At 41.0% G+C, this 27,975-nt stretch overlaps 2 protein-coding genes across 5 annotated transcripts in view; one reads left to right on the forward strand and one right to left on the reverse strand.

The window, feature by feature from the left end:
* Window positions 1-829: 829 nt before the first annotated feature.
* On the reverse strand, window positions 830-16,676 carry mthfr (methylenetetrahydrofolate reductase (NAD(P)H)). 4 transcript variants are annotated; one of them, XM_073031963.1, is made up of 12 exons: window positions 16,230-16,676; window positions 11,086-11,310; window positions 9,839-10,077; window positions 9,084-9,194; window positions 8,801-8,994; window positions 8,354-8,604; window positions 7,878-8,012; window positions 6,151-6,331; window positions 4,699-4,881; window positions 4,475-4,576; window positions 3,412-3,531; window positions 830-3,102 (listed from the first exon to the last, which is right to left on the reverse strand). In XM_073031963.1, exons 2-12 carry the CDS (start codon window positions 11,298-11,300, stop codon window positions 2,872-2,874), a joined length of 1,962 nt encoding a protein of 653 aa, XP_072888064.1. In that variant the 5' UTR covers window positions 11,301-11,310; window positions 16,230-16,676; the 3' UTR covers window positions 830-2,871. The 4 variants fall into 4 exon arrangements, with proteins under 4 accessions (XP_072888064.1, XP_072888065.1, XP_072888063.1 ...); XM_073031964.1 differs by having other exon boundaries at window positions 16,165-16,676; XM_073031962.1 differs by having other exon boundaries at window positions 15,479-16,676.
* Window positions 16,677-16,709: 33 nt separating this feature from the next.
* clcn6 (chloride channel 6) overlaps window positions 16,710-27,975 on the forward strand; it is a 55,378-nt gene continuing 44,112 nt past the window's right edge. The window contains exons 1-3 of the mRNA XM_073031961.1: window positions 16,710-16,833; window positions 23,666-23,725; window positions 26,349-26,414. Of these exons, the coding sequence (XP_072888062.1) occupies window positions 16,753-16,833; window positions 23,666-23,725; window positions 26,349-26,414 (207 nt within the window). The 5' untranslated portion in view covers window positions 16,710-16,752. The remainder of the gene's footprint in view (window positions 16,834-23,665; window positions 23,726-26,348; window positions 26,415-27,975) is intronic.

Genomic DNA, 27,975 nt, shown 5'->3' on the forward strand with positions numbered 1-27,975 from the left:
AGACAGTGGTCTGCAATTCAATGGTGAATGCAATGGACATTTTGCTCATGAACAGGGCTTTGTTCATACAACGTTTAGTGCATTTTTCCCTCAGTCCAATGGATTAGTTGAGAAGTCGGTAGGAATTATCAAGAAACTGATGCACAAAGCAAAAGATAGTGGAGGTGATTTTAATAAAGCTTTGTTAGCCTATCGCAGTGCTCCACTTGAATGTGGATTTTCACCTGCTCAGCTCTTGATGGGACACCGTTTGAGATCCAATCTGCCAATAGATGAGAGCCTTCTGAGAACAGGGAGGTGAACAAGTGAAAAGATGGAAAGATGAACACAAAGCAAAGCAGAAAACATACGGTACTTTGACAGATGTTCTCGTCAATTACCTGAACTGCACCAAGGAGATGAAGTGAGGATACAAGACAAAATGGACAGAAAGTTACAGTACTTGAAGTACAACCCAGATTATACATAGTCCAAACAGAAGGAGGAGCAGTGTTAACAAGAAATCACAAAGACCTCAAGAAAGAGCCAACTTCAGAGTTTCAGTTAACTGATGCAGACCAGACAAAATGTGGAAATAACAATGAAACACAAGAACTGTGTGAATCACTTAGGTCTACTCATGTTCATAAATCCCCAGAGAGACTGATACAGACATGTTAAATTATGCATTTGCTCTGGTCAATGGTGCTAATTGTTTTTCTTTTAAGGAATTTGTGGTGATATGATGTGTAAGAATGTAATTGGAGAGAGTTCTGAGCATGAGCAGGGATGATAGAAAGATTGAGAAACATGGTACTGTAAAAACATTGTGGTTGTTGTTAAATAAAAGTTCTATTTGAGACAGAGAAGATGGTTCTTTATTAGTAACCCATGGTATGTATGATTATACAGAACACAACAGTTCCACCCCTCCGCTCATTCCTACCATCAGGGAGGAGGTCTAGGAGACTGAAGACACCGCTCAACATTTTAGAAACAGCTTCTTCTCTTCCACCATCAGATTTCTGAATGGCTTATGAAAACTGTCTCACTAGTTGGCTCCCTTTTGTATCGTTATCAGTATTTATTTATATATTATTTTTATATTCCTGTTGTAACTCAGAGGAATTTATGTATTACAATGTACTGGTACTGCAAAGCAAATTTCATAACATATGTCAGTGATGATAAACCTGATTCTATTGAATACCACAATAGTGCCACCCATATAGGGTTAGTGGGACAGGATTTTCTCTGGGATTGAGGCTCAGGAATCCAATATATTGTCACCTAGTTATGGTTCTAGGAGTACATCAGTATCAGGCTGCATCTTGATCAGTATTAAGATAGCTGTTCTACTTTTGTCATCACTGCTGCTTGTAGTTGGGCTTTGCAAGATTGACTGGGTTGTGAACAGCCTGTTTGAATACACAGCCTCAGCAAATGCCAGGCTTCTGTCCAGTTATTTTCTTTCTCAATTGTTAAATGTGCTTGGCCACCCATGTACATTATTTGAAGTGAAGTTTCTGTTCTAATTCAGAGAAATATAGCACCCATTTACAAGTATTTCATTGTTGATAAATATTATCAGCATTCTGATAAAAACAACTTTATATCCCTCTTCAATGGCTTGAACACAGAGCTCTAAGCTGGCAGTTCACTGCTGTTTTGAAATCGTGTCTACACTCACAGATGAACATAAAACAAATCCCATGACTATCTGGAAGAACAGGAGGGAGTTCTTCCTGTAGCCCCAATCAATGTAATTCTTCACATTACCTGGAGTTGCTCAGATTATTTCCATAGATACTACATATGGGAGATACCAGAATCCATGAAGAGAAACATTTTACATTACACAGATTCACAGCCATACTTATGCTGAGACCCTAAACTCTCACATATTCCTATTAATAGAAATGTACTGCACCTTTGCAGCCAGCAAGGTTGCTTTGCCATTACAGGGTCAACTCATTAAAGACAGTTTCTGATCTATGCTTAAACCAGTTTAAAGGGGCATTTTTAATACCTGAATATATAATACATGTTCATAGCATATTGGGGAAAAAACATTTTTAAACTGTCTTTTTGACACTTGCTGAAAGACAAGTATGAAAATGGGAAGAGATCAGAATAGCTAGAGGCAGAGTGCCAAAAGGCTGTAAGCTGTTAGTTCTGTCTGCTGGACTTGCAAATCAAACTTCTTCTACCCTTTGACCTCACCACATCAACCTCATAGTGGTTTACAGTGAGACAACAGTATTGGCTCAGGGTCATTACTGAATGGAAGGGGCCCAAGTTGTGTTGGCCACATTACCAGTCTGATCTACCACTGACGTGCATTATTTCCATATTCCTTTCTCTTGGTGTGCCATTTCTGTTTAGTGTATTAGTTATTACACAGTGCAACATCCAAAAGGTGGATAACTGGGAAGGGGAAGTGAAGTAGCTATAAAAATTGCCTGCTCTGATTAGTCTAGAGAACACTGAATGACACAACTCTGGAAATTCAGCAAAAGCAATCAGGCTTCAGGTGAGAATTACAGACTCTTTCTGCATACTTGCCTTTGCCTCCATATGCAAGATTATCATTTGAAACATGACAAGTTTTTGAACTCTGCCCTCATAGAACAACGGCAGTACAAGGTTCACCAGAATTAAGATCATATCAATCCTATCCTTCCACTGAAAGCTGTACAAATACTGCAAGTTCACAGTACAAAGTGACAAGAATCACAGCAAACACTGCACCAAACACTATCAGAAATCCATTCTGTTCAGTTAAAGAAATTCCTGGTTTGCAGACAAAGGGCTGGGATGATGTATCCTTCCCATAACAAGGCCCCAATCATCAGCCCATTTGATGGTGAAGTAGTCCTGGACATTGCGACTTCATGGCTCCACTGGCAAGTCACAAGCTGGAAAACCAGGAGTCTTTTCTGATGCTTTTAACTTAAATACATCATCAATAACCTGCCAAAGACAGTTCTCAAGTGGAAAGTCATTATCCACAAGATTGACAAGGTAGTAGTGATCGTGAATATCTTGAATGATCTGTTGAGAGCGACAGCCAGTTGGATATAGTTTCCCCCATTGCTCAATCCATAGGGCAAAGGCTTCATCCTAAGAACAAATCACAGTGTTACCAAGTCTGCCAACTGTTTCTTCATCCCCAACACCTCAAATATAGACATTCCCCTTCTCAACAGTCCAAGCTTTTTTTAAAAAAAAACATTTAAAACAATTTGAGGATGATGATATTAGTGAAAATACTGGAAATAAATTATCATTGATTGTTAACCACTCAGGATAACAGATGAATCACAAAGCAATGTTTTTCGAGCTGCTAACCAAGGCACCGAGGCCAACTGCAGTAGAAGGACTATCAACTTCAGGTGTTATTTTTACTCCAAAGTGTTTGATTCTCATTACCTTCCAGTACATGAAGCTGATTGGATCAACCACCGTGGGCTGAATTATCTCACGTCCGGGAAAGATACCCCATGTAACAGCAATTGGCTGCATGTCAAAAGCATTATTTATATTTTCACCCTGCAGAAAGGTTACACATAGTACATGGTTAATTTATGAAGCAGAGAGAAAATAGTTGTAATCCTTACTAGCCATGGTAGATTTGATACAATACTACCTCTAAGCAACAGTCTGAAAATCAACACAGTATTCCATAAAGTGAATTGTTACCAATTAACTTTCCATGGTGTCCGTGTACACTACAATCACAGTTTGCTGTCCTCCACTACCAGATCCAATTCAGGCTGGTTTGCTGGTCTTGGTAAAAGTCCATAAGACAATAGCAGAATTAGGCCAATCGACCTCTTGAATCTATTCTGCCATTTGATCATGACTGATTTATTACCCCTTTCACTCCATTCACCTGCTTTCTCCGTTACCTTTGTTGCCTGACTCATCAATAACCTCTCATCCTCTGCTTTAAGTATGCCCAATGACTTGGCTTCCACAACCATTTCTGGCAATGAATTCCAAAGATTCACCATGCTCTGGTTAAAGAAACTTCTAATTTCTCCTGTGTATTTTAAGGCTGTGCCCTTTGGTCCTAGACTTTCACCATTGAAAACATCTTCTCTATCTAGGCCTTTCAATATTAAATGGGTTTCAATGAGACTCCCCCCTCATTCTTCTAAACTTCAGTGAGTACAGTCCCAGAACCAAAGAGTTCTCATATGTTAACCCTTTCATCCCCAGAATAAAAGTCCCTTAAGAGCAAGGGTTCCCAATCTTTTTTATACCCCAGGTTGCGAATCCCTGCTCTAGAGCAAAGGAGCTGCCAGTCTTCTTATACTGGTTGAGTGCCACTATCACCATTGATGTTACCCAGAGTCTCTCTATTAATGTGAAACAAAGAAACAAACTTTGCATCTTGACTTCTAGCACCATTCCACACAGAACAAGTGAAATTTGATTACTGCCTTTAATCCATGATTTGTGATCCAGTCTGATATGGATAGTCTCTTACCTTCACATTTACAATCTGGTAGTTCACACGCATTTTGTACTTCTTCAGAACTCTGAGTAGAGGAGATATATTTTCTGAGGAGGTGAAAAACTCCAGGTAGGCCTAAAATAGGAAGAGCAAGATTAATGCTTAGGATGACAAGATTCCTTCACTCATGGTCCATCTTCACATGGCTGAGCTTCTTAATTGAGGATTTCTGATCCTTAGTGATACTGTTTTCTTACCTTCTGAAATACATAGCCTCCCTCAGGCCCCCAACCCACATGAGGGTCAGTTGAAGGTTTTGCATTAATGTTGGGCTGGGAGTTAATGGTGAGAATTCCCATTTTGTTCACCTTCTCCAGTTCATCCTTCATGAAGGACGTTTCTGGTGCCAGGGCATCATCATTCCAAGGCAAACAGGTCACCTGAGAATGTACAAATCAGAGGTACAGGGTTTTATTTGTGTTTAAGAGCTGGGCTGGATTGGTTGTACAAACTCTTGAGTATTGATCTCTAAGCAAGAACAATGCCAGTGTTAAATGGTTTACTTCAACTGGATACACGCTTAACTAGCACTACACGTGAATTCTGAGCTGCCACATATTGTGTGACACAAGATTTAAGAGTAGGGCAGAATGAATAACTTATTTTGAGAAAAATTACTTGAGTGTGATGGCTACTGTTCTCTTTTGAAAAAGAGTGAGAGAAAAATAATTGTGTCCTAGCATCCAAGCTCTTGTCCATCAGAACTTATGTAAATTCAAGTTCATTAAACTTTCTGAACCATTGGCTTAAAAATCCTTTTAATCAGAACTTCTCTGGCATTTGGCGATAAAACATCTCATTTACTCAGATTGATAATGTTTATTTTGGATTTAAATTGAAGAACAGACAAGACATGATGTCTGGAGGAGTCATAGTACACAATGTTATTACCAATATGACTGTTGCTTGAGTCCTCCTTGGAGAAAAATGCATTCCTTATACCAGATTGACAAATCATGCTAATCAAGTTTCCAAAATGTATCGTACTGGAAACAACCATCTGAAATACCTACTAATGTTCAGATGAGACAGGCACTGGAGGTCCTGATGTTCAATATGAATTGTACAACTGCTGCTGACAGAGTCAGTGTCTATAGCCCTGCCCTAATTGCTCTTGAACTGAAATGCTAGCTGAGACATAGATAAAACTATATTACTGTGGGGATGGAGTCACGCATATGACAGAATAGGTAAAGACACAAGACTTACTCTCCCAGAGGATATTTACTGAGGGGTTTTAATTAAGCTCACTTAGCTGCACAAGTGCATTTACAGATACTAGGTTTTTAAAATTCAGATTCATTTTATTATCCAAAATTAACAATTTGAACTCAAGCCTCTGGATCATTCTACCTGGAATCAGTATCATTAACCAAGTATTAGCGACCATTTTGTTGCCTTTACAGTATAACCCATACAGAATGTTAGCCTCATTTTCCCTTGTGTGTAACTTAATCTGGTGTAAGTTATAGCCAAATACTGGATGCAAGTTAGAAATCACGATCAAATAATATCATTTTAAACCGATTGTATGGTTTCATAAACTGCAGTGAAAACTCTTTGTAATTTAGCTCTTCTTAGGAACTAGTCACAAAATAATTTATAGATATTTTGGGTTGTCTTTTCTTTGGTCACTATAGTTCTATTACCTTTACCCCACTGCTGTTGGGCTTCCCGCTAATATATGCTGTGAAGACGTCAAAGATACTTCTATCATCTACCAGTTCTTCTCCCCACATCTTCAGCAATTCCTCCTTGGGACACTTTTGCTTCAGATAGAAAAGGTAGTAATCCTTCAACTCACCAAATGCAGGAGATGACGAGTTCCCCCTGAAATATCAATTGCAACAAGAAGTACACCACACAAATTCTGAGCCATTTATTTGATGAAAAAAATACCAGTTAAAGAGCTGATTTGAATCAGTAAATATCTCCTGTATAATTGTTTACTTTGGAAATTAAGTTCTCATGAATTTATGTTGGGACTGACATCAATGCAAGGGATCCACATTTTAGTCCATGTTCATCTTCTCAAAATTAAAATGGAAGACTTGTAACCACCAGCTTTTCAAACTGGCATTTCATCTCAATCCTCAAAATTCACACCCTGGAAGGAATGAATTGAGAATTATGTTCCTCAGTATTTTCTGTGATTCCACATAAATACGGCATGGATGTTCCACATACACCACTAACCAAATCCAAAAGGCTTATGGTGTATTGGCCTTCATCAATTGGAATTGAGTTTAAGAGCTAAATGGTAATGTTGCAGCTATATAGGACCCTGGTCAGACCCCACTTGGAGTACAGTGCTCAGTTCTGGTTGCCTCACTACAGGAAGGATGTGGAAGCCATAGAAAGGGTGCAAAGATGTTGCCTGGATTGGGGAGTATGCCTTATGAGAACAGGTTGAGTGAACTCAGCCTTTTCTCCTTGGGATGAAGGAGGATGAGAGGTGACCTGATTGAGGTGTATAAGATGATGAGAGGCATTGATCGTGTGGATAGTCAGAGGCTTTTTTCCCCCAAGGCTTAAATGGTTGCCACAAGAGGACACAGGTTTAAGATGCTGAGGAGTAGGTACAGAATGGATGTCAGGGGTAAGTTTTTTTACTCAGAGAGTGGTGAGTGTGTGGAATGGGCTGCTGGCAACGGTGGTGGAGGCGGATACGGTAGGGTCTTTTAAGAGACTTTTGGATAGGTACATGGAGCTTAGAAAAATAGAGGGCTATGGGTAAGCTTAGTAATTCTCAGGTAGGGACACATTCGGCACAACTTTGTGGGCCAAAGGGCCTGTATTGTGCTGTAGGTTTTCTATGTTTCTATGTAAAACTAGTATCAGGCTAAACAGGTACAGTTGGACATGTAATCAGAAATCTTATTTCTGTTGCACAACAGTTCACTGTAAAAACAGTAGTAATTCAGCACATCTACCAGAAGCGCTGTTGCAGGAAAGCAACATCCATCAAAGACTTACCATTCAGGTCATCCTTTCTTATCGCTACTGTCATCAGAAAGGAGGCACAGGAGCCTTAGATGTCACACCACCAGGTTTAAGAATAGTTAATACCTCTCAACCATCAGGCTTCTGAACCAGTATGGATAACTTCATTTACCCCAACACTGAACTGATTCCACAATCTCTTGACTCACTTTCAAGGACTCTGCAAATCGTGTTCTCAATATTTGTACTTATTTATTATCACCTTGTTTTTCATTTTGTATTTGCACAATTTGTTGCCTTTTGGGCGTTGGTTGTCCATCTGTGTGCCGTTTTAAATGGTTCTACTGTGAATTCCCACAAGAAAATGAATCTCACTGTAATATGCAGTGATTTACATGTACTTTGGACTTTGACTAATGATTTATGACTATACCATCTTCCATTTGGGAATTCATCCCAATCCTGGGTTCTGTAGATGTAACTCTTTGGTCTTGAAGCCCAAAATATTGGTCGGACATCCTCAACCTTTCGCTTTGGATTGGCACTAATGATCCAGGGCAAGGCTCGCCTGGGAAAGCAAAGAGTTTAAGAATTAAAAAGTTTACACGCAACTTTGCTTCATAACAGCTGTGCAAGGTATCCAAAGCTAGGAAATATCTAATTGGTTAATTCCTGGAGTTGTCAGAATACACTTAACAGTACCATCATGGGTAAAGTAATAATATTTTTTTCTGAGAAAATAAACATTGATGAGCTTTATTAGTAATACAAATTAATAAACTAGGGAAGGCAGGTACATTTAGAATTTAATATTTTGCAAAGTGCATAGTTGGCCCATTAAGGTTTCTGCTAGCCTGAGCTTTATTAATGGTAGAAATCTAGAGTTAGATTTTTTTTGTTCAAGCCCACCTAGGGTCCTCAGTCCACAGTTTGAGTCGTTTCAGGATCTCGATGGTTGCCACCTCTCGGTTCAGGGTGTAGAAGTGGAGCCCTGGCACCAGTCCCGATTTCAGTAGAACCCTGCATATGTCAGTGGCCAAGTCAATACCATAATTTCTAATAGCATCATCATTATCCTTTATTGGTTCAATGACGTCTTTGATTTCTTGTGGAACCTGCAGCTTGGAGAGTTTGACCAACTGTCGCAATGAGTGATAACTCTGTCACAAGGTAGGAGAAGAATGAGATTAACAGCTGAATTGCACCAGCAAAAGTATTGAGAAAGTGTTTTTCTTTCTACAGAAAACTGGGTGAAGTTATTGCTCGTGTATAACTGTGAACACAAGATTTCTCGGCAAAGAATTTAGAAGGCACACCAGGAAACAGGCTTTCCCTAGGACCTTTATTCATACATACCTGAATGGGAAATATTCCTGGCAAAATGGGGCAAGTAATTCCAATTGCACGACAGTCCTTTAAAAATTTCAGGAAGGTCTCAGGTTTGAAGAACAGTTGGGTGATGATGAAATCTGAGCCAGCATCTACCTTTGCTCTCAGGTGGCTGAGATCTTCCTCATAACTACCACACTCAGGGTGCCCAGTTGGGTAACCTGCAAGGAAACAAAATTTAAATCAGCATCTTGCCTCAAGCAAGACAGGGTGAGATATAAAGAAACTGGGTTCTCGAAGCTTAGCCTACCAGCAACACAGATGTCGAAGTAATCATTAAACTCGCAGCGAATGTGCTTGACTAAGTCACGAGCATAATTGAATCCTCCCTTTTCAGTTTTCCATTCATCACCAAGAGGATCTAAAGCATGTAAAACAACAGAATCTGTTACTTGCTCCTACAATCCACAAACTCTGAACTTCAGTTTCCCCCTATTGCCAACATACTTGCCTCATATGTGAAAAATATAGAACAGACTATATCATATTTTAAAATTTTAATGCAGGGTTAATTGGTTGGCAACGATTCATGTGTTTTCCCTCATTTCTACAGCAAACCATGTTTTACTCTAATGCTTGTTTACACAATGCTGGTAAATCACCTTAATTTTGGATCTACTGTCTCCCTTCTTCTCCCTGATTTTACTTGCCCAGCAAAAATAATGGAAACATTTCTTCAGGTTTATTCCTTTCTATACCCCACAGACATACGAATAGGATCCACAAGAAAATAATACAGATAATGCCATAGAAAAGGGATTTTATCAATAACCTATCGATCTCTTCCCATGAGCCACAGTTCTTTTTGCTCATCACCTTTTCCATATCCGTGGAGGTTCAAATAAATGTAGGAAACAGTAGGCAGGCTGGATTCGCCGATACATATCGAGATTAGAGATGGAAAACCAGAAGATTCTCTGCTGCAGATGTGGGAAGTAGCATGGTGACAGGAGAGAGAACTAAGTCCTGGAAGAGGTTAAAACAAAACACTGCTCAGTATCTTACCACCACGAAGTGCAAGTATGTTCTTCAGCCCAAGGCTACGAGCTTTCTCCAGGTGCTTTGTGATCTGATCCTTGGTTTGGTTACAGCAGGATAGGTGCAGCAACGTCTCCAGGCCACAGTAATTCACTGCTGTGCTAGCAATGGTCATGGAAGAAGTTTCTTTGTCACTACCTGGGTCTCCAGCAGGATGCCAGGTGACATCAATGAAGAGTGGCCCACCAACAGCCATATGATCAAACCTAACCAAACAAAGGTCACGGTCAACAAGTCACAGCATACTATCTATTATAAGATCCCAACAACAGTTCATCCAATGGTTCAGCAAGCTTAACCAGACAGCTGATCAAATCAAAACGATGGTTAGTTGGTCCAAGTAAACTGATCCATAATAAGGTTCAGGGAGAAATGGGACAGTTAACTTCCTAATTAGCAAGAAAACAATTTTAAAACTCATTGGTCCTGTTCCGAATTCTCAAAGTAAACAATTGGTTCGATTAAGACATTTTTATCAACTTGTCTTAGGCTGGTAGGGCAGAGGACTTGTATTTTAGTGATAGTGCCTCTTCCAGAAAAGGCCAACATCCATGGAATGGTATGTAGACCAGTTTAGTACTTCCAAAGCAGTCTTTTGACAGGAGAAAATTAGAAAAGGACTGCAATATTAGGTCAGCTACAACTACACGGCACACAGTGAGTTGAGCACTCAGCAAGGATGATATGGCCCCCTTGTGAAGATTTCTTGCGCTGATGCATCACCAGGAAGCATGACCTCCAATCAGTGATGTAATGAACTTCCATCAGCTGCACCACACTATACCACAGAAATAATCAGTTTCAATAGTAACTGCCCCATCACACCAAAAGAAGGCATTTGCTCTATCAACAATCCCAATAGATCCCACTCAAGTCTCCTGTTCTAGAACATACTATGGAACCCAGCAACATAAGTATTTAACATCCTGACTCTTGAGCTCAGTGCCTCAGCCTATGAAGGCAAGCATATCAAATATCATCATTACCCTATTCACCTATGTCACCTTTTCCTGGGGGCTGAATTTGGATCACTCACTATCCCTCCACGGTGTCTGCCATTGCCGTGCATGCCCATTGCACAATGAGACAGCACCTTTAACAGCACTGGGGGATGGACTAAAAACTGGGATTGACGGCAATGCTCAGTTCTGTAAGAGACTAAAATAGTAAATCAGCTATCATGCAACTGGCCATTCATTGCTGATCAGCCTCACCTGGAGATCAGATTAACTGCACCGTTGGCTGTCCGTGGAGGGAAAAATTCCAGGGAGAACCAAGTGTCTCTGGATTCAATGCGGCGGTTCATCTTATCCCTGAGCCGGTCAGTATCGAGAGGAGGAGTTGAGCTGCGCGAACTTCCCCTGGAACTATCGCTGGAACCCTCAAATTTGGACACACGCCCCATGTCTTTTTGTTCTTCAATCAGCATCAGTAATTACCTGCAAACAGAAAATACGGCTTCTTAATGGACTGGAACTACTGTATTGCACATCGAAATGATGCACAAGCACAAAATGTGTTTGGTAGCACAAGGCCATTTACCATCTTTTCTGACGTTTAAGGCTTGGAGGCTTCGTTCCTCCTCTCTACCCCACTTCATTTATTGGCTCTGGGTCTTCCTAGGGACCACGTGAATCTGAATCTGCCATATTCTTAGTTTCTAACTCAAATTGTGGGCCAAGCCAAATTTTAGCAAGGAAAAATCTAAATCTCCCTAATCTCTGACAGTTACTGTTGATCAACTGAGCACCAAAGGTTACCTAATATACATTTACCTATTTTGAAGATCTGTAGTCAAAAGAGCTGCAAGTCCTTACGGAGCTTTCTCTCGGTAGCAGATGCAAAATGTCTTAGTGGTAAACTGATTGTGCCAGTAACACTAGTCAACATTTTACTTCCTTATCAGCAACATAGTGTATTTCCACCAGTTAAAAATGAGACACTTATTTATTATTTAGAAATACAACATAGTAACAGGCCTTTTGGCCCAACAAGCCTGTAACATCCAATTGCATACATGTGACCAATTAACCTGAACATCTTTGGAATGGGGAAGGTAACTCACGTCGTTAATCTTCACAACTGATCCAGTGTTGGCAGCATATCTTAAAAGTGATAACCAACTCAACTGTATTACATCAGAGAAGAAATCTTGAATTTCCAGGTCTGTTGGGATGGAATTGCTGCCCTGTGACTAGACAGATGAGTCACCCCTCAAGTTCATTCACCCTTTCAATGGGAATAGGACTGTGACTTCATTCATGCCTGATCCTTCCCTGCAACTTCAATAGGAAACTGGAATAAGGATGGGTAAATGGGATAAGAAGCGAGACCTGAAAACCTCAGTCAAGGAAGGTTTTGGAATTTTGCACTATCAGCTGCAAGCTCTTAAAACCTTATGCCCAGCCATTCAGTCAACTTCTCATTTTCATGTTACCACATATACTTTTTCAAATAACATTTGTGTAATAAATATTAAAAGATGCAATCTCTGGGTAAAGATTCATAACACAAAATTCATCCTTTTCCAAATCTCATTGATCATATCTCCACCCCACAACACACCAGCCACCCAGCCCCTGTGCACCCACCCATCCCCACAGTCTCCTAGTTCCCTTTTATAACCAACTCCATTAGATAGGAACAGAAATAGGCCATTCATCCCATTAAGTCTGTTCTGCCCAGGATAATTCTTGTGAGCCTCCTCTGGACCCTTTTCAGGGCAGGCCAAAATTGTTCACAATATTTCAAATTCAGGCTGACCAACACCTTATAAAACCACAGCATTACATCCTTACACATTTCTGCTGTCTAGTATCACCCCTTTTACCTCCATCTCGCTGTTGGTCTCCCCTCTTCCTCAATCTTATATCATCTTCCTCCACTTACAATTCCCACTCCACCACCTCCCTCCTCACACCAGCAACCTCTCTCCCCCCCCCCCCCCCCCCCCCCCGTGTACGTACATACGTATGTGTACACACACACACACACACCATGAAGTTACATTTTCAGACAGGAAGTCTCAACATTTAACACTTGCAAATAAAAAATCACTGATAATCAGAATCAGCAAACTATGAGCATAATCCAGATCACCCACACTTGTCACTCGACCAGGGGTAACCAAGCTGGGATCCATGGTTAATGGTAGGGATCCATGGCACAAAAAAAAATGTTGGGAACTCCTGCTCTAGACTATCTCACTCCCTCTTCTACTTCCTTCCTCTCATTCTGTTTCCCCAATTGGTGCAAAGGAAACAGCAAACATCTTTCTGCATTATATACCTGCACTGTGTTAGAGGAAATCACATAATTATCTGAACTCACAGGCGCAGAGATAAAATACACACATACAAAAGAAAAATACACTTTCAAACAGCACATATAATTCTCTCACAGACTGCAAAGACCTTGCATATATAGATTACACAAACACTGTACAAAGCATAGAAAATCTCTGTTCCTTCTCTGCAGAATTTAGAACATAGAAATCTACAGCACATTACAGACCCTTCAGCCCACAATGTTGTGCCAACCATGTAACCTGCTCTAGAAAATGCCTAGAATTTCCCTACTGCATAGCCCTCTACTTTTCTAAGCATGTACCTATTTAAGTCTCTTAAAAGACCCTACTGTATCCACCTCTACCACCATTGCATTCCATGCACCCATCACTCTGTGAAAAACTTACCTCTGACATCCCCTCTTCCAAGCACCTTAAAACTATACTCCCTCGTGTCAGCCATTTCAGCCCTGGCTATCCACAAAATCAATGTTTCTCATCATCTTATACACCTCTATTAGGACACCTCTCATCCTCCATTGTCCCAAGGAGAAAAGGCCATGATCACTCAATCTATTCTCATAAGGCACGCTCTCCAATCCAGGCATCATCCTTGCAAATCTCTTCTGCACTCTCTCTATAGTATTCACATCCTTTCTGTAGAGAGATGACCAGAACCGAACACTGTACTGTACTCCAGGTAGGGTCTAACTAAGGTCTTGTATAGCTTCAACATTACGTCACGGCTCTTGAACTCAATCCCATGGTTGATAAAGGCTATCACACCATACAACTTTTTAACACCACTGTCAACCTGCGCAGCAGCTTTGAGTTATGGACACAGACTGCAAGATCTCACTGATCCTCCACACTGCCAAGAGTCTTACCATTATTCTGTGTTCAAATTGGACCTACTGAAATGAACCACTTCACACTTATCTGGGTTGAACGCTTTCTGCCATTTCTCAGCCCAGTTCTGCATCCTATCAATGTCCCGCTGTAACCCCTGACAGCCCTCCAGATTTAATTGTTGATGATACAGTTGAACATTAGATAGTTTCAAGCTCATACAGCTCTGGACAATCAGGGTGCCTTCATTTCACTACAGAACCTTACTTCCCTAACCCAAGAAAAAGAAAATAAGTCTCCTGAATTGGATTAAAATCCTGCTTTGGAAGAAAAACAAAATCCAATTCTAACTAAAATCCTTTGCATCTCTCTCATTACTTAGCCAAACACTGAAACTGCAATGCATTCACCCTAGTACCGGCCAAAAGATTTTGCAGCCTTTATACTAACATGGAACAACAGAAGCTTATTGGTTTGGGAAAAGGAAAAATACAATTGAAATATACACTCCAGGTAACAATAGTGAGAAACTCTTGAAGGTAATGAAAAAATGCAAACCCTCAAGTTGGGGGTTATTGCTGATAAATTTATATACCTGCTGCCTTGACATTATTGACTGAATTATGTAATTGAGTTATGTAACTAATTATTAACATTAGTTTCAAACTTCCAAAGATAAGTGCTTGTGATAGTAACCTGTAACATTTAGTGCTCCAATCTAATGTTGTGACTGAACCCACTGCACTAAGAATGTTTGGCATTTTCATGTCTCAGAGTGTTAGAGAAGCTCTAACATTACACGCTTGGAATTCAATAACAGCAAAAGATTAAGGTAGCCCTCTTTATGACACATCACCAACTGGTCCACTGCAGACTCCGACACCACCCGAAATCCAACTCCCACAACTGGTCTGCAGATGACACACTAAAATGATAGCAAGTTTTCAGAGATCCAATCTCACCGAGAATCAAATAACCTCTATTCTTAGATGCAGAAACAGATGCCTACAAGAGAGTACCAAAAGCAGTACTGAATTCTAGTAAATGAAAACTATCCCCCATATAAGAGTTTGTAATACCACAATTCACTGTGTAAGCACAGAGACAAATATGGGCCAGGTATTTTTAAACTCACATTTTGAACATCTTTATCAAATTACCGGATAACAAATCTCCTCTGCACTAAGAACCATTTCTGTGATTTTTTTTTGAAGCAACTTAGAATACAATGTGCAGTTTTGACTTCTGTGAAGGAAAGACATACATGGACAATTTGCATTTACTAGAAGAATTCAAGTTATCCTACAGGTATTGACTGTGAAACTTTCTACTGCCTTGTGTTAAGAACCAGGGGTAGTCTTGTTTAAACATTTTACTGCTGTTCCAGTTGCATTGTCGGTGTCACAGCTCTTAACAGTGTCAGTTAGTGGCAGTAAGGGAGTCAGTCATTCAAAACTGCCGAGAAGACATACCTTCAATGAAGATGTTTATAAATTATTGAAACGTTTTGTAATTTTTTTGGGAAAAGTCAACATCAACACATCTTTGATTTTTTCTGAGAAAATCCGGCAGGAAAGTGGATTTTGGACACAGAATAGCTTGATCTTGATGGTGGAATAGGTCTGATAGGTTACACGGAAGTTTAAAAAAATTACAAATATGAATCTGAAACAAAAACAGTAAATACTGCAACACTCGGTAGTTATGGGAAGGTGTTTGTTTCGTGGAGAGGCCACACGCGACCTACTCATGCTTTTCTTGTATGTGTGTTTTTCTGAAGTTCATCATCCGGATATCATGGAGCATCTTTCCTCTTTCATAAACCTCAAAACCAATGTTCACTATCAGAAATTTCTCTGATTTTCCTGCCGCTTTAAAGTTCCCTTAACCCTGTCCATGGTTCCACAAAGCCTGTGTTATTTCCACAGCTTTCCTGCCAAAAACAAAAATCGCGTCAGCCCTCTTAGTGATACAGCCACTCCATCCTTCAGCTGCTCATCTCACCAGTCACGAAGTCAGCATCCTTATCGTTTGATGTATTGGCGTCACGGTATGAAATTAGCACCGAATACAATTGGTGGCGGTGGTGAAGATTTACATATCTTCGCACCAGCCCTGGAGTACAACTTGATTCAATATTGTAAGACGTTCAGCCTACCCGTGGAACCGTTGAAACACTTTCGAGTCGACAAGACCACTCTTTGATATCCACGAGCCTCTTACCCTTTTCCTCTGACGTGCGTTAATAGTACTTCATTTCTTTTAAAAATATTTCAGACGGGTGCAGACAGGCACGCATTCCCCCAACTTCAAACTACAGATCGCACAAAGGATCTGCAAACGCAATGCTTCAGAGGCAAAACTTCGCAAAGTCGGTAAGGAGGTAAAAATCACTCGAATGAATGGAGTGAAGCAGCTGTCTGATCCGCCTCAACTTTCTTTCTCTCTCTCATACACAGACCGTTCCCTAACTACTTAGTGGCCGAAGCACTCTTCCCCCCCTCCTAACTCTCAGCTGCTCACTCCCAGCACGCCTCCTCCAGACCATGGCACCCCACGACGGCTAAATTCCCACTGGCCGACGCCCATGTCGCGAACTCGCCATCCCTGCTGTCCGCAAGCACACGCAGAGCCCGATTCACCGCCTTCCCTCCCAGTGAGTGACTGGCAGACCGGAATCACGTGACCGAGCCAGGAGTGGGCGGACCTGTTCGTCACGTGGTTGGGCGGGTCACATGGGGCGGCGATGGCGAGCGGTCGAGGTCTGCGGCGGGGCTGCTGCTGCTGTTGCTGCGGGGAGAGGGAGGGCCGCAGTCCGGAGGAGCTGGTGAGTGGCGGATCGGGCCGTTTGGCTGCTTGGATCCGAGGCACTGAGGTCGGATCGGCCCCGACACTTTAAAGCGATCCTGCCGAGAGTGTAAATAATAACTCCCAAGGTGGTTCCCCTAGGCTGACACCTGCCCTCCCCCCATCACACGCCACCCCCGGCTTTGCATTCAGCCGAGCATCTTCCAGCCACATCGGCTTCCCTCATCCAAACACCGGGTATTCTTCCCTCGTCCTTGTGATTGCTCTGGGGTGTATTATTACAAAGTCCGAAAAATGAATCACTGCACCGTTTTAATGTGACAGGTTGTGGCTATTCGATTATTGCACGCTTTACGTAGATAATGGAATGACTGGGCAAAAGAAGCGGCAGCTGAAGTACAAACAATGTAGGGAAGTATCAAATTATTCACAATGGTAGGGGGGAAGAAAAATAAGAACATCTATAGAAAGGTATTACGTTGGTATTGAAGGGGATTTTTGAAAGTTTTGTACGCTGCTCACGAAGTTAGCATTGCAGGCATTGTGATAATTAGAGCAAATAGTATCTTTTCTTTATTGTAAAGGTATTGCTGTACAAAGATTGAGGACATTTTTCTATAATTATGTCAGGGTTAGATCAGATTAGATTCAACTTTATTGTCATTGTGCCGAGTACAGATACAAAGCCAAATGAAATGCAGTTAGCATCTAACCAGAAATGCAAAGAGTATTGTTATTTACAAAATAACTGCGAATAAAAAGTAAGTGCTACAGCACACAAATATAAAAGTACAACATGGATGCAATACTGCTTAGCGCTGTGATGTGATGTGAAACTGCATATGGAATTCTGTGCATAGTTTGGCCTCCTTGCACACAAATGCAAGGATGTGGAATTATGATTTTTGTTTGTTGTGTGTTTGTTGTTTTGTCGTGTGGAGTTATGATATTTTTATTGCTTCTATCCATGAGGGAAAATGGATAAAATGTTCCCTGGGGTTCTGGGGGAGAAGGTGATCTCGCTGATATGGCATTCTAGGGATATGTGCAACGGCAGTCTTCTGCAGTTAGGGAGTCTAGAACTAAGGGTTGCAACATGTTGTTCAGCATCTTAGAACTGAGTTACAACTTCGCCTTGGAATTTGCTTTTATGCAGGGCTGTGGTGGTTCAGATGAGAAATAATGTTTAAATCAGATCAATAAATTTTTGGGCATTGAAGAATATGTTGTAGAGTCATGGAATATACAGAGAGAAGCAAATAATTTGGCCTTTTGTGTACCATGCCAATTGATACAGAGTTGGTTTGGCAAATCCCACTTTCCAGCTCTCAGGATGTGGCTCAAGAACTTTTCATCTTCAGTTTATTTTTGTCTGTCAAGGATAGAGCTCTAGTGCCAGGTTACTTTGGGAACAGAAAGTTCTCATCACCGTCAGTATTATACTTTACTAACATCTTAAATCTGTCCCCTTGAGTGGAGTTGAAATTCTGTTCCAAAACACTTGGGGGCAGATCAGGCTTAAGGGGTTAATGTGCATTCTCCTTATCTCTTCGGCTTTATCCACAAAGTTTTCATTGAAACAGATGAAACTGGTCAGCTTTAACTTACAAGCCCTAATGGTCATTTCTGGGCTTGCTGATGGGGTGGATTTGTTACAGAAAATTAGTGGACTGGTGCAATATTTTCCAAAAATTGACATGAGGTGTAGTGTTGTAGGGTTTTCATTTGCAGATCATGGCAGACAGTGGAGGGGGTATCCGGCTTCTGGGGTATCAGGGTAATGGTGTTGAGAGGGCAATAGCATTGGCTTTGGAAGATGATGAGATTCGGGTTCATTATCATTCCTACCATCAGGGAGGAGGTACAGGAGCCTCAACATTCGATGATTCAGGAACAGCTTCTTCCCCTCTGCCCTCCGATTTCTGAATGGACTTTGAAGCCATGAACACTAACTCACTACTTAATTAATTTAACTCTTTAAAAATATACACATACACACACAGACACATGCATACATACTTTAATTCACATTTTTTTCTGTTGTTATGTATTGCATTGTACTGCTGCCACAAAGACAACAAATTTCACAACATACGCCGCTGTTATTAAAGCTGAATCTGATTTTTACTTGTATGTTGTGAAATCTGTTGTTTTACAGCAGCAATGCTGTGTAATGACATAAAATTACTACAAATCGCAAAAATAAATAAAAAGAGCAAAAATGGAACAATGAAGTCATCTCCTTGGACCATTGAGATATCTGATGGCAGAGAGGAAGAAACTGTTTCTAAATTGAATGTCGGTCTTCGACTCCTGTACCTCTTCCCTGATGGTAGTAATGAGAAAATAGCATGATCCAGATGGTGTAGAGATTAGTGATGGATGCTTCCTTCTTGAAAATATCCTCAGTGGTGGGGAGGGTAGTGCCATGGGATGGAACTGGCTGAATCTACAATGCTCTATAGCTGCTTGCAATTCTGTGCGTTGGAGGTTCCAAACCAGGGTATGATGCAGCCAATCAGAATACTCTCCACCATACTTCTGTGGAAATTTGCAGGAGTGTTTGGTGACATACCAAATCGCCTCAAACTCCAAATGAAGTAGAACCAGTTACTTCTTTGTGACTGCTTCATTGTCTTGGGCCCGGAATAGTTCTCCAAGATGTCTGCACCCAGGACCTTGAAGTTGCTCACTCTTTCCACTGCTGACACTTCAGTGAAGATTGGTGTGTTCTCCTGACTTCCCCTACCTGGGGTCCACAATCAATTCATTGGTCTTGCTGACATTCAGTGTGAGATTGTTACTGCAATACTGTACCACTCAACCAAATGAACCACTCCTAATCACTGTCTGAGATTTTGCCATCAACAACAGTCGTGGTCAACAGTAATGGGTATTGGAAGGGTTGATAAGTTGCAAAAGGCTTAACGGTAAGATTGTTGTCGTCTACTCAGTGCTCTGAAGGTTCAATAGATCTTGTGAAAATATGAGATTCTTGAGTAGCTGATCTTGTCTGAAGCTGTAATGTAGATGGAATACTGTAATAACATCTTGCATTAGAGTTGAGTGCACTGGGAAGAGGAATGAGCTGGTTAGCCTTGAGTTTGTTTAGTTTAATCATTGCAAATATCCACTTCAACTCCATTTTCCCTTTTCTATGAATCTCTTGGTATCTTTACCCAGAACTTGTATCTGGAAAATTTCACGGTGATGTCTTTGGATGGGGTTAATGCGATAGATCGTTGAACTGGCTGTTAATTTTCTGTTAAACCTTGTTTTTTCTGTAACTGTTCATGTTAAAGTTGGTACCTACAACTTTTGGATTTTTGATTATCCCACATAGAAACATAGAAAAACATAGAAAATAGGTGCAGGAGTAGGCCATTCGGCCCTTCAAACCTGCACTGCCATTCAGTATGATCATGGCTGATCATCCAACTCAGAACCCTGTACCTGCTTTCTCTCCATACCCCCTGATCCCTTTAGCCACAAGGGCCATATCTAACTTCCTCTTAAATATAGCCAGTGAACTGGCCTCAACTGTTTCCTGTGGCAGAGAATTCCACAGATTCACCACTCTCAGTGTGAAGAAGTTTTTCCTCATCTCAGTCTTAAAAGGCTTCCCCTTTATCCTTAAACTGTGACCCCTCGTTCTGGACTTCCCCAACATCGGAAACAATCTTCCTGCATCTAGCCTGTCCAATCCCTTTAGAATTTTAAACATTTCAATAAGATCCCCCCTCAATCTTCTAAATTCCAGCAAGTATAAGCCAAGTCGACCCAGTCTTTCTTCATATGTAAGTCCTGCCATCGCAGGAATCAATCTGGTGAACCTTCTTTGTACTCCCTCTATGGCAAGAATGTCTTTCCTCAGATTAGGGGACCAAAACTGCACACAATACTCCAGGTGTGGTCTCATCAAGGCCTTGTACAACTGCAGTAGAACCTCCCTGCTCCTGTACTCGAATCCTCTTGCTATGAATGCCAACATACCATTCGCCTTTTTCACCGCCTGCTGTACCTGCATGCCCACTTTCAATGACTGGTGTACAATGACACCCAGGTCTCGTTGCACCTCCCCTTTTCCTAATCGGCCACCATTCAGATAATAATCTGTTTTCCTGTTCTTGCCACCCAAGTGGATAACCTCACATTTATCCACATTAAATTGCATCTGCCATGAATTTGCCCACTCACCTAACCTATCCAATTCACCCTGCATCCTCTTAGCATCCTCCTCACAGCTAACACTGCCACCCAGCTTTGTGTCATCTGCAAACTTGGAGATGCTGCATTTAATTCCCTCATCTAAATCATCAGTGTATATTGTAAACAACTGGGGTCCCAGCACTGAGCCTTGTGGTACCCCACTAGTCACTGCCTGCCATTCTGAAAAGGTCCCGTTTATTCCCACTCTTTGCTTCCTGTCTGCCAACCAATTCTCTATCCACATCAATACCATAACCCCAATACCATGTGCTTTAAGTTTGCACACTAATCTCCTGCGTGGGACCTTGTCAAAAGCCTTTTGAAAATCCAAATATACCACATCCACTGGTTCTCCCCTATCCACTCTACTAGTTACATCCTCAGAAAATTCTATAAGATTCGTCAGACATGATTTTCCTTTCACAAATCCATGCTGACTTTGTCCGATGATTTCATCGCTTTCCAAATGTGCTGTTATCACATCTTTGATAACTGACTCTAGCATTTTCCCCACCACTGATGTCAGGCTAGCCCAGAGGTGGGCAAACTTTTTGACTTGTGGGCCACAAAGGGTTCTAAAATTTGACAGGGGGGCCGGACCAGGAGCAGATGGACGGAGTGTTTTGGTAATACACCTCATAAGAGAAAATAAAATATCATGGGATATGTAGAAAACATGTGCTTTAATTTCAATTGAAAATGAACAAATGCATTACAACAAAATATCTGTCTTTGAAGTCCCATGGTATTTAGCTATTTATTGAAATGACTTTTAAAACACTGAAAATTAAATGAATAAAATACAGCTTTTTTTAATAGTAACAGTTATTATTTTAAAGCACTGAAAATTCTGTTATCCTTCAAGATATTATCATCATCACTCTCTTCCTGACTGTCTTTATTTCAAAAACGGTAGGAGATGCAGGTCTACTTGCCCTGCTCCTTCTTATTCAATTGTCCCCTGTGCCAAAACTCAACAATGACCAGTGTCACTGACAGAACAGTGACAGCGCGCCAGTATGCGGAGCGCGTTATTTGATCTGGAGCGCATTTTTTATTTTGAGAACATACGTGCACCTGCGCACTACTCATGTCCATCACTTAACAGAAATGACATGTAACATGTAAGGCTTATTGAAAAAAATATTTTCAAATGCATTTTTTACATAACACAACGAAGAAACTTATTTTTAATTTCAGTGGGAACAGTGTTGTTGGTCTCCCTTTTTAGCCAGCGCATCAAAGTCTGGATTTAGTTTTGTTGTGGCGATTCTCAGGATGGATCTGAGGTGTTAACAAGGTTTATTAATATAATTTCATCAAGTTCTGCGGGCCGGGTTAAAAAGCTTAACGGGCCGCATATGGCCCCCGGGCCGTAGTTTGCCCATGCCTGGGCTAACCGGTCAAAAATTCCCCAGTTTCTCTCTCCCTCCTTTTTAAAAAAGTGTGGTTATATTAGCCACCCACTAATCCAGAACCTGAAGAGTTTTGAAAAATTATCACTAATCAGATTCAGTTTATTGTCATTTAGAAACCACAAATGCAATGCAGTTAAAAAATGAGACAATGTTCCTCCAGAATGATATCACAAAAGCATATGACAAAACAGACTACAGTAGAAAATCCACTTAACGTTTGGCAATCCCCAATCAAGAGTCCGGAGAGGCTGCTGCGTATTAATATCGCACTACCATCTTAGCGCGTTCCCTGGAAAGGAGCTCCAAACCAGACAAACAAGACCAAAAACTAAAGCTACAAGACCTGCACAAAACCACATAATTACAACAGTGCAAACAATAGCATAATTGATAAAAACAGACTATGGGCACAGTAAAAATAGTCCAAAGATGTTAAAGGACTATAAGTTCAAAAGAAATCACCACACAGTTTCCACAAGTCTCAGGGTCCAGACAGACTCACCATCCCACACCGGCGGCAGAAGGGAATACCCCCGCTATGGGCTTCCACGCCGCCGCCTGACTCAGCCTCGCAGACGCAGCACACAACGAAAGCTCCGTCGAACCCAGCCTCACAGACACAGCACACACCGAAAGCGACCTGACCGCAGCGGACTCCGAGTCCGTCAAACCTCCGAGCTGACGACCATCCCCTCCGGCACAGCTTCTCTGAGCACCATCCTCTGCCGAGCGTATTAAGACGCCCCTGCCAACGGCCATCGGCAACGTTACCCCGAGGACTGGAGGCCTGTTCTTCCCAGCAGAGTCCCGGACCTCGCAGCAGCAGCAGCAACGAAGAAGGTCTTCCTGAAGATTTCCAGATGTTCCTCCATGCTCCCACGTCCGTTTTCAATCGATTATGATTGCGCACGGCACCCCACTTCACAAATAACAGATCATCAGCTCTGGAGTGGCCGCTGCAAGCTGCGTTGCGCCGCCATCTTGGAAATCTACTAATGCATCCACTATTTCTTGGGCTACTTCCTTAAGCTCTCTGGGATGCAGACCATCTGGCCCTGGGGATTTATCTGCCTTTAATCCCTTCAATTTACCTAACACCACTTCCCTACTAACATTCCCTACTTTGTTCCTCCATCTCACTAGACCCTCGGTCCCCTACTATTTTCGGAAGATTATTTATCTTACTGGGCTGGAATTAATGCAATATTCTATTTTCCCCGGCAGACTATTCTCGGAGAAACGCATGAGGAAGAGGATGAAATTTTGCCACGCAAAGACTATGAGGTATGCAATAGCCTGATGTAGACTATTGTGCATTCAAATTTTATTTGTTCCTGTTTATTGCATATAATATCCTGAAAGGGGAATAGAAAAGATAATTTGTGCAATGTCCTACTTTTTATTCCTCATTTCTTCCAATCCTTTGAGTTCTATCCATCAGCTGGGACTCGAGCACTGTAACTGCAAGTATATTTCTTCTGCGCTGAAGAGTTCTCTTTCTGACATTTTTCAATTGTTTAGGTCATGTGTCTGTTTAAATTACTTAATTGCTCAGCTAATATTCCTTCCAAATTCTGGGTGGTTCTTTCACACGGCAGAGGAGTGAGAGGAATAGCTTTCAAGCAGAGAAGATTATGAACCCTTGTTAAATATGTTGTAGCTTAATGTGGCCTACCTTGTGAAACTCTTGGATGAAAGGTCTGTTCCTTACTTTGAAGAAAGTGCAGTGTTTGATCGATATCGCAGAAGGTCAGTGTAACAAACTTTGTTTTAGCTGGATATTTCCCTTTTGATGCCACGTGAGCAACTTGGTGGCAGTGATTTCAAAGAGCTGCAATAGGTAGCCAGAGTAAATTGGCATCTGTAAACCATGCTACAATGTAAAAAGTAATATTCCTGCCTGATGCAATCACAACTGATTCAATCAAGTCCAGGGCCAGGTTCTTTAATTTTCCCTATTAGGCTGGAACCCGACAATTAGATCCATTTAGTCTTGAGTGGGGCAGCAGGCAGAAGGAATTGGAATTTATTTATTATTGTCAGATGTACTAAGATGCAGTGAAAAGCTCGTCTTGCATACTAGATTGGGCCCAGGTCTCCTTCAGATGGAGAGAAACAAACAGCTGGTCCCTCCAGGCAATGGGCTATGTTTATATCCACCATCTGGTGATTGATGCCCACCAATCAATTCTGGATCAAGGGGCTTGCCTGCATTGTTTCCCCCTGACCTTTTCAATGGTTTGTCGCTAAGCTCCCTCATTGACAGGCGGTGGTACACTGACAGATGTGTACAACAATTTAAATCTGAATTTGTATGGAATCAGCCAATTGCAAATTGAACTCAAAGATTTCTTTATATATCTCTAAGCCTGTAGTTGGGTCATATCAGACTTGGGTCAGGAAACCAGGCCCTACCACAAAGGAACCTGAAAAAAAAAGTGGTAGTTCATTAATTTAACGCTAAGGAGTGGTTTACAGATTAGATTTGAATCAAGGGAATTGGGAGGATATTACACTGAATAACAGATGCTCTGGGGTGAATTTCCGGCTGGAATTTAATCGAGTTTTGGGTGGTTGATATACAGAATAACTGGTCAATCAGTTGGCACTTGTGGTTCAGGCTATCGATAAAATCGTAAATAATTTAAACCCCAAGGTTAAATTATAACTTTTAATTGAGTTGCTAATTTCTAAACATTATTATTACATGTGGATATTTTCATTTTAATTTTGCTCATTCTTGGTGCTAACCATGGATTTTGTCTGATCCATAACAACCACAAAATGTGTACCCGAGATACTGGGGAATTGGGGTCTAAAGAAAGTGGAGAACTTAAAAGTAATAATTATTAGTTTAAAAAGAAGTACAGAAACTAAATGCTGATAGATCTTCTTTAATGGGATTTTGAAATAGTCTTCAATCAAAGGAGGAAGAGTAGGTGGAGAACTGCATACCAACTAGCCTGACATTATTGACACATGAGCTACTGCAGATACTGGAAATCTAGAGCGATACACACAACGTGCTGGAGGAGCTCATCTGGTCAGGCAGCATCTATGGATGGGAACAAGCAGTCGATGTTTTGGGCCAAGGCCCTTCAATAGGCCTTGCATCAGTTGTCAGGAAAATCCATTTTTTAAGGTAGCAGTGAAGGTACTTCAAAAACTAATCATTGAGCATATCCAACGTGCATTTTTGGATTGAAACTGATATGTATTAAGGATGTAAGTAACTCCAGAGGTTTCACTTCACCATTTTTGAATTTTTCTGGTAGCTTTCAATATGGTGCTACAGGAAACATTTTTTTTTCAGGAAATTGGTGGTAATGTATACATGGAAAATTAAAGTCAGAAATGAGAGGAGGAATCACATTGAAACAGAAATCAGGGTTCAGAAAGAAGCACAAGAGAAAGATGGGAGCATAAAATCAGGAAAAGTTTAAGAGATGAGAAATTTCTTTACTATTCTAGAGGGTTAATGTTACTTGGACTTTGAATATATTTTGGGTTCCCATTGCTAGAATTTGGATGCTTAATGGAATAAAATTATATGGGAATGAACTTGGAAATTACAGAAAATAGAGTTGGGTTGTTGCTCAACCATTACAGCTTCTACCCCACTGTTATAAGACCTTTGAATGGTTCCATAGGATGATAGCATAGGCTCTTGACCTCACAGTCTACATCATTATGATCCTGCACTTTATTATTTCCTTGCAGTGTACTTTCTCATGTGCTGTAACACTTTATTCTGTACTATATAATGATTTGATTTTATCTACATGGACAGTTTGAAAGATGAGCTTCTCACTGCATCTTGGTACATGTGACGATACTAAATGAATTCTAATTCAAAGTATTGAATTGTGCAGCCACTTTTTCTCATACCGTTATGTTCTTTTGGCAGAGTTTGGATTATGACAAGTGCATTAATGAACCGTACCTGGAGGTGCTGGAAACACTGGACAACAAGGTATTCAGAGCTACTACTGTTAAACCTGGGCGTGATTACGTGATCAGGAAGCAAGTGTGGTTGGAAAGTAAATGCTGGCCTCGCTAGCGACAGCCATGTCCGAGAAAAATAATACAAAGATTGACCGTCTGACTAGAAGAAGCTATTCTAGTTGGGGACTTTAGAGTTTAGAAAAGGGCAACATTGACAGAGCATGGGTTGAAGTAACTTGAAAGATCACAAGATTTTCATTAGATGAGCAATATTTTTGATTTTTCACATGCTTTATATTTAAGTTTGCTGGCAACACCAATGTCATTGGCCAAATTGAAGGTGATGACGAATCAGCATATAGGAGGGAGATTGAAAGTCTGGCTGAGTGGTGCCACGACAACAACCTCTCACTCCATGTCAGCAAGACCAAGGAGCTGATTATTGACCAGGAGGAGGGAACCAGAGGTCCATGACCCAGTCTCATTGGAGCACCAGAGATGGAGAGGGTCACAGCTTTAAAGTCCACAGTGTTACCATTTCAGAGGAGCTGTCCTGCGCCCAGCACATAATTGCAATTACAAAGAAAGCACGGCAGCGACCTGCTTCCTAGAAGTTTGTGAAGATTTGGCATGACATCTAAAACTTTGACAAACTTCTACAGATGTGTGGTGGAGAGGTTGACTCGTTGCATCACGGCCTGGTATGGAAATACCAATGTCTTTGATTGGAAAATCCTACAAAAAGAAGTGGATATAGCCCAGTTCATGACAGGTAAAACCCTCCCCAATATTTACACATCTGCATGGATTGCTGTCACAGGAATACAACATCCATCATCAAGGACACCCGCCACCCAGACCATCTTGCTGATGCCATCAGGAAGAAGGCAGGGAAACCTCAGGACACATACTATCAGTTCAGGAACAGTTATTACCTTTCAACTATCAGGCTGTTGAACCAGAAGGGATAGCTTCACTCAACTTCACTCACCCCTTCACTAAACTGTTCCCACATACAATGGACTCACTTTCAAGGACTCTTCTTTGCAAGTTCTTGATATTTATTACATATTTAATTATTTATTATTATTATTTTTCTCTTTTGTCTGTTGTCCTTTTCACCTTGGTTGTTTGTCTGTCTTGTTGGATGTGGTCTTCTATTAAGTCTATTACATTTCTTGGATTTATTCTGTAAGAAAATGAATCTCAGTGTTGTATATGGTGACGTATATGTGATTTGATGATAAATTTACTTCAGAACTTGTTTGAATTTTTTTTGCTTAACAGAATTTTTTTCTGATCTCTGTGTAAACCTTAAACTTAGTCTTACTCTTCACTAGCCAAACTTTGAAAATTTTCTTAGCTGTTGAAAATCTTATGAATGTCTCGACTGGTATAAAAGCTTTTCCAGCTGTTCAGTTGACATCGCAGGATGTCAGTGGTAATAGCATTGAATGTCAAGGGTGTGATGAAGATGCTCTTGTGATGGTTATTGCCTGCTGAGCCCTCATGATTTTCAGAATTGGATTTAATCATTTAGGTCTCCATCCTATTTAGAAATTTGAACACAGAATCTAAGCTGGTACTCT

This window comes from Hemitrygon akajei, chromosome 29 (assembly GCF_048418815.1).
Source record: "Hemitrygon akajei chromosome 29, sHemAka1.3, whole genome shotgun sequence".
NCBI lineage: Eukaryota > Metazoa > Chordata > Chondrichthyes > Myliobatiformes > Dasyatidae > Hemitrygon > Hemitrygon akajei.

Excerpts from the sequence above, each read along its gene's own strand:
- mthfr (XM_073031963.1), bottom strand. The coding sequence starts at position 11,300 with ATGCTGATTGAAGAACAAAAAGACATGGGGCGTGTGTCCAAATTTGAG. Across the intron at positions 9,195-9,838 it reads CATACTTGCACTTCGTGGTG|ATCCTCTTGGTGATGAATGG; the intron begins GTAAGATACTGA and ends TACATGCTTTAG. Across the intron at positions 8,605-8,800 it reads CAGGAATATTTCCCATTCAG|AGTTATCACTCATTGCGACA; the intron begins GTATGTATGAAT and ends ACCTTGTGACAG.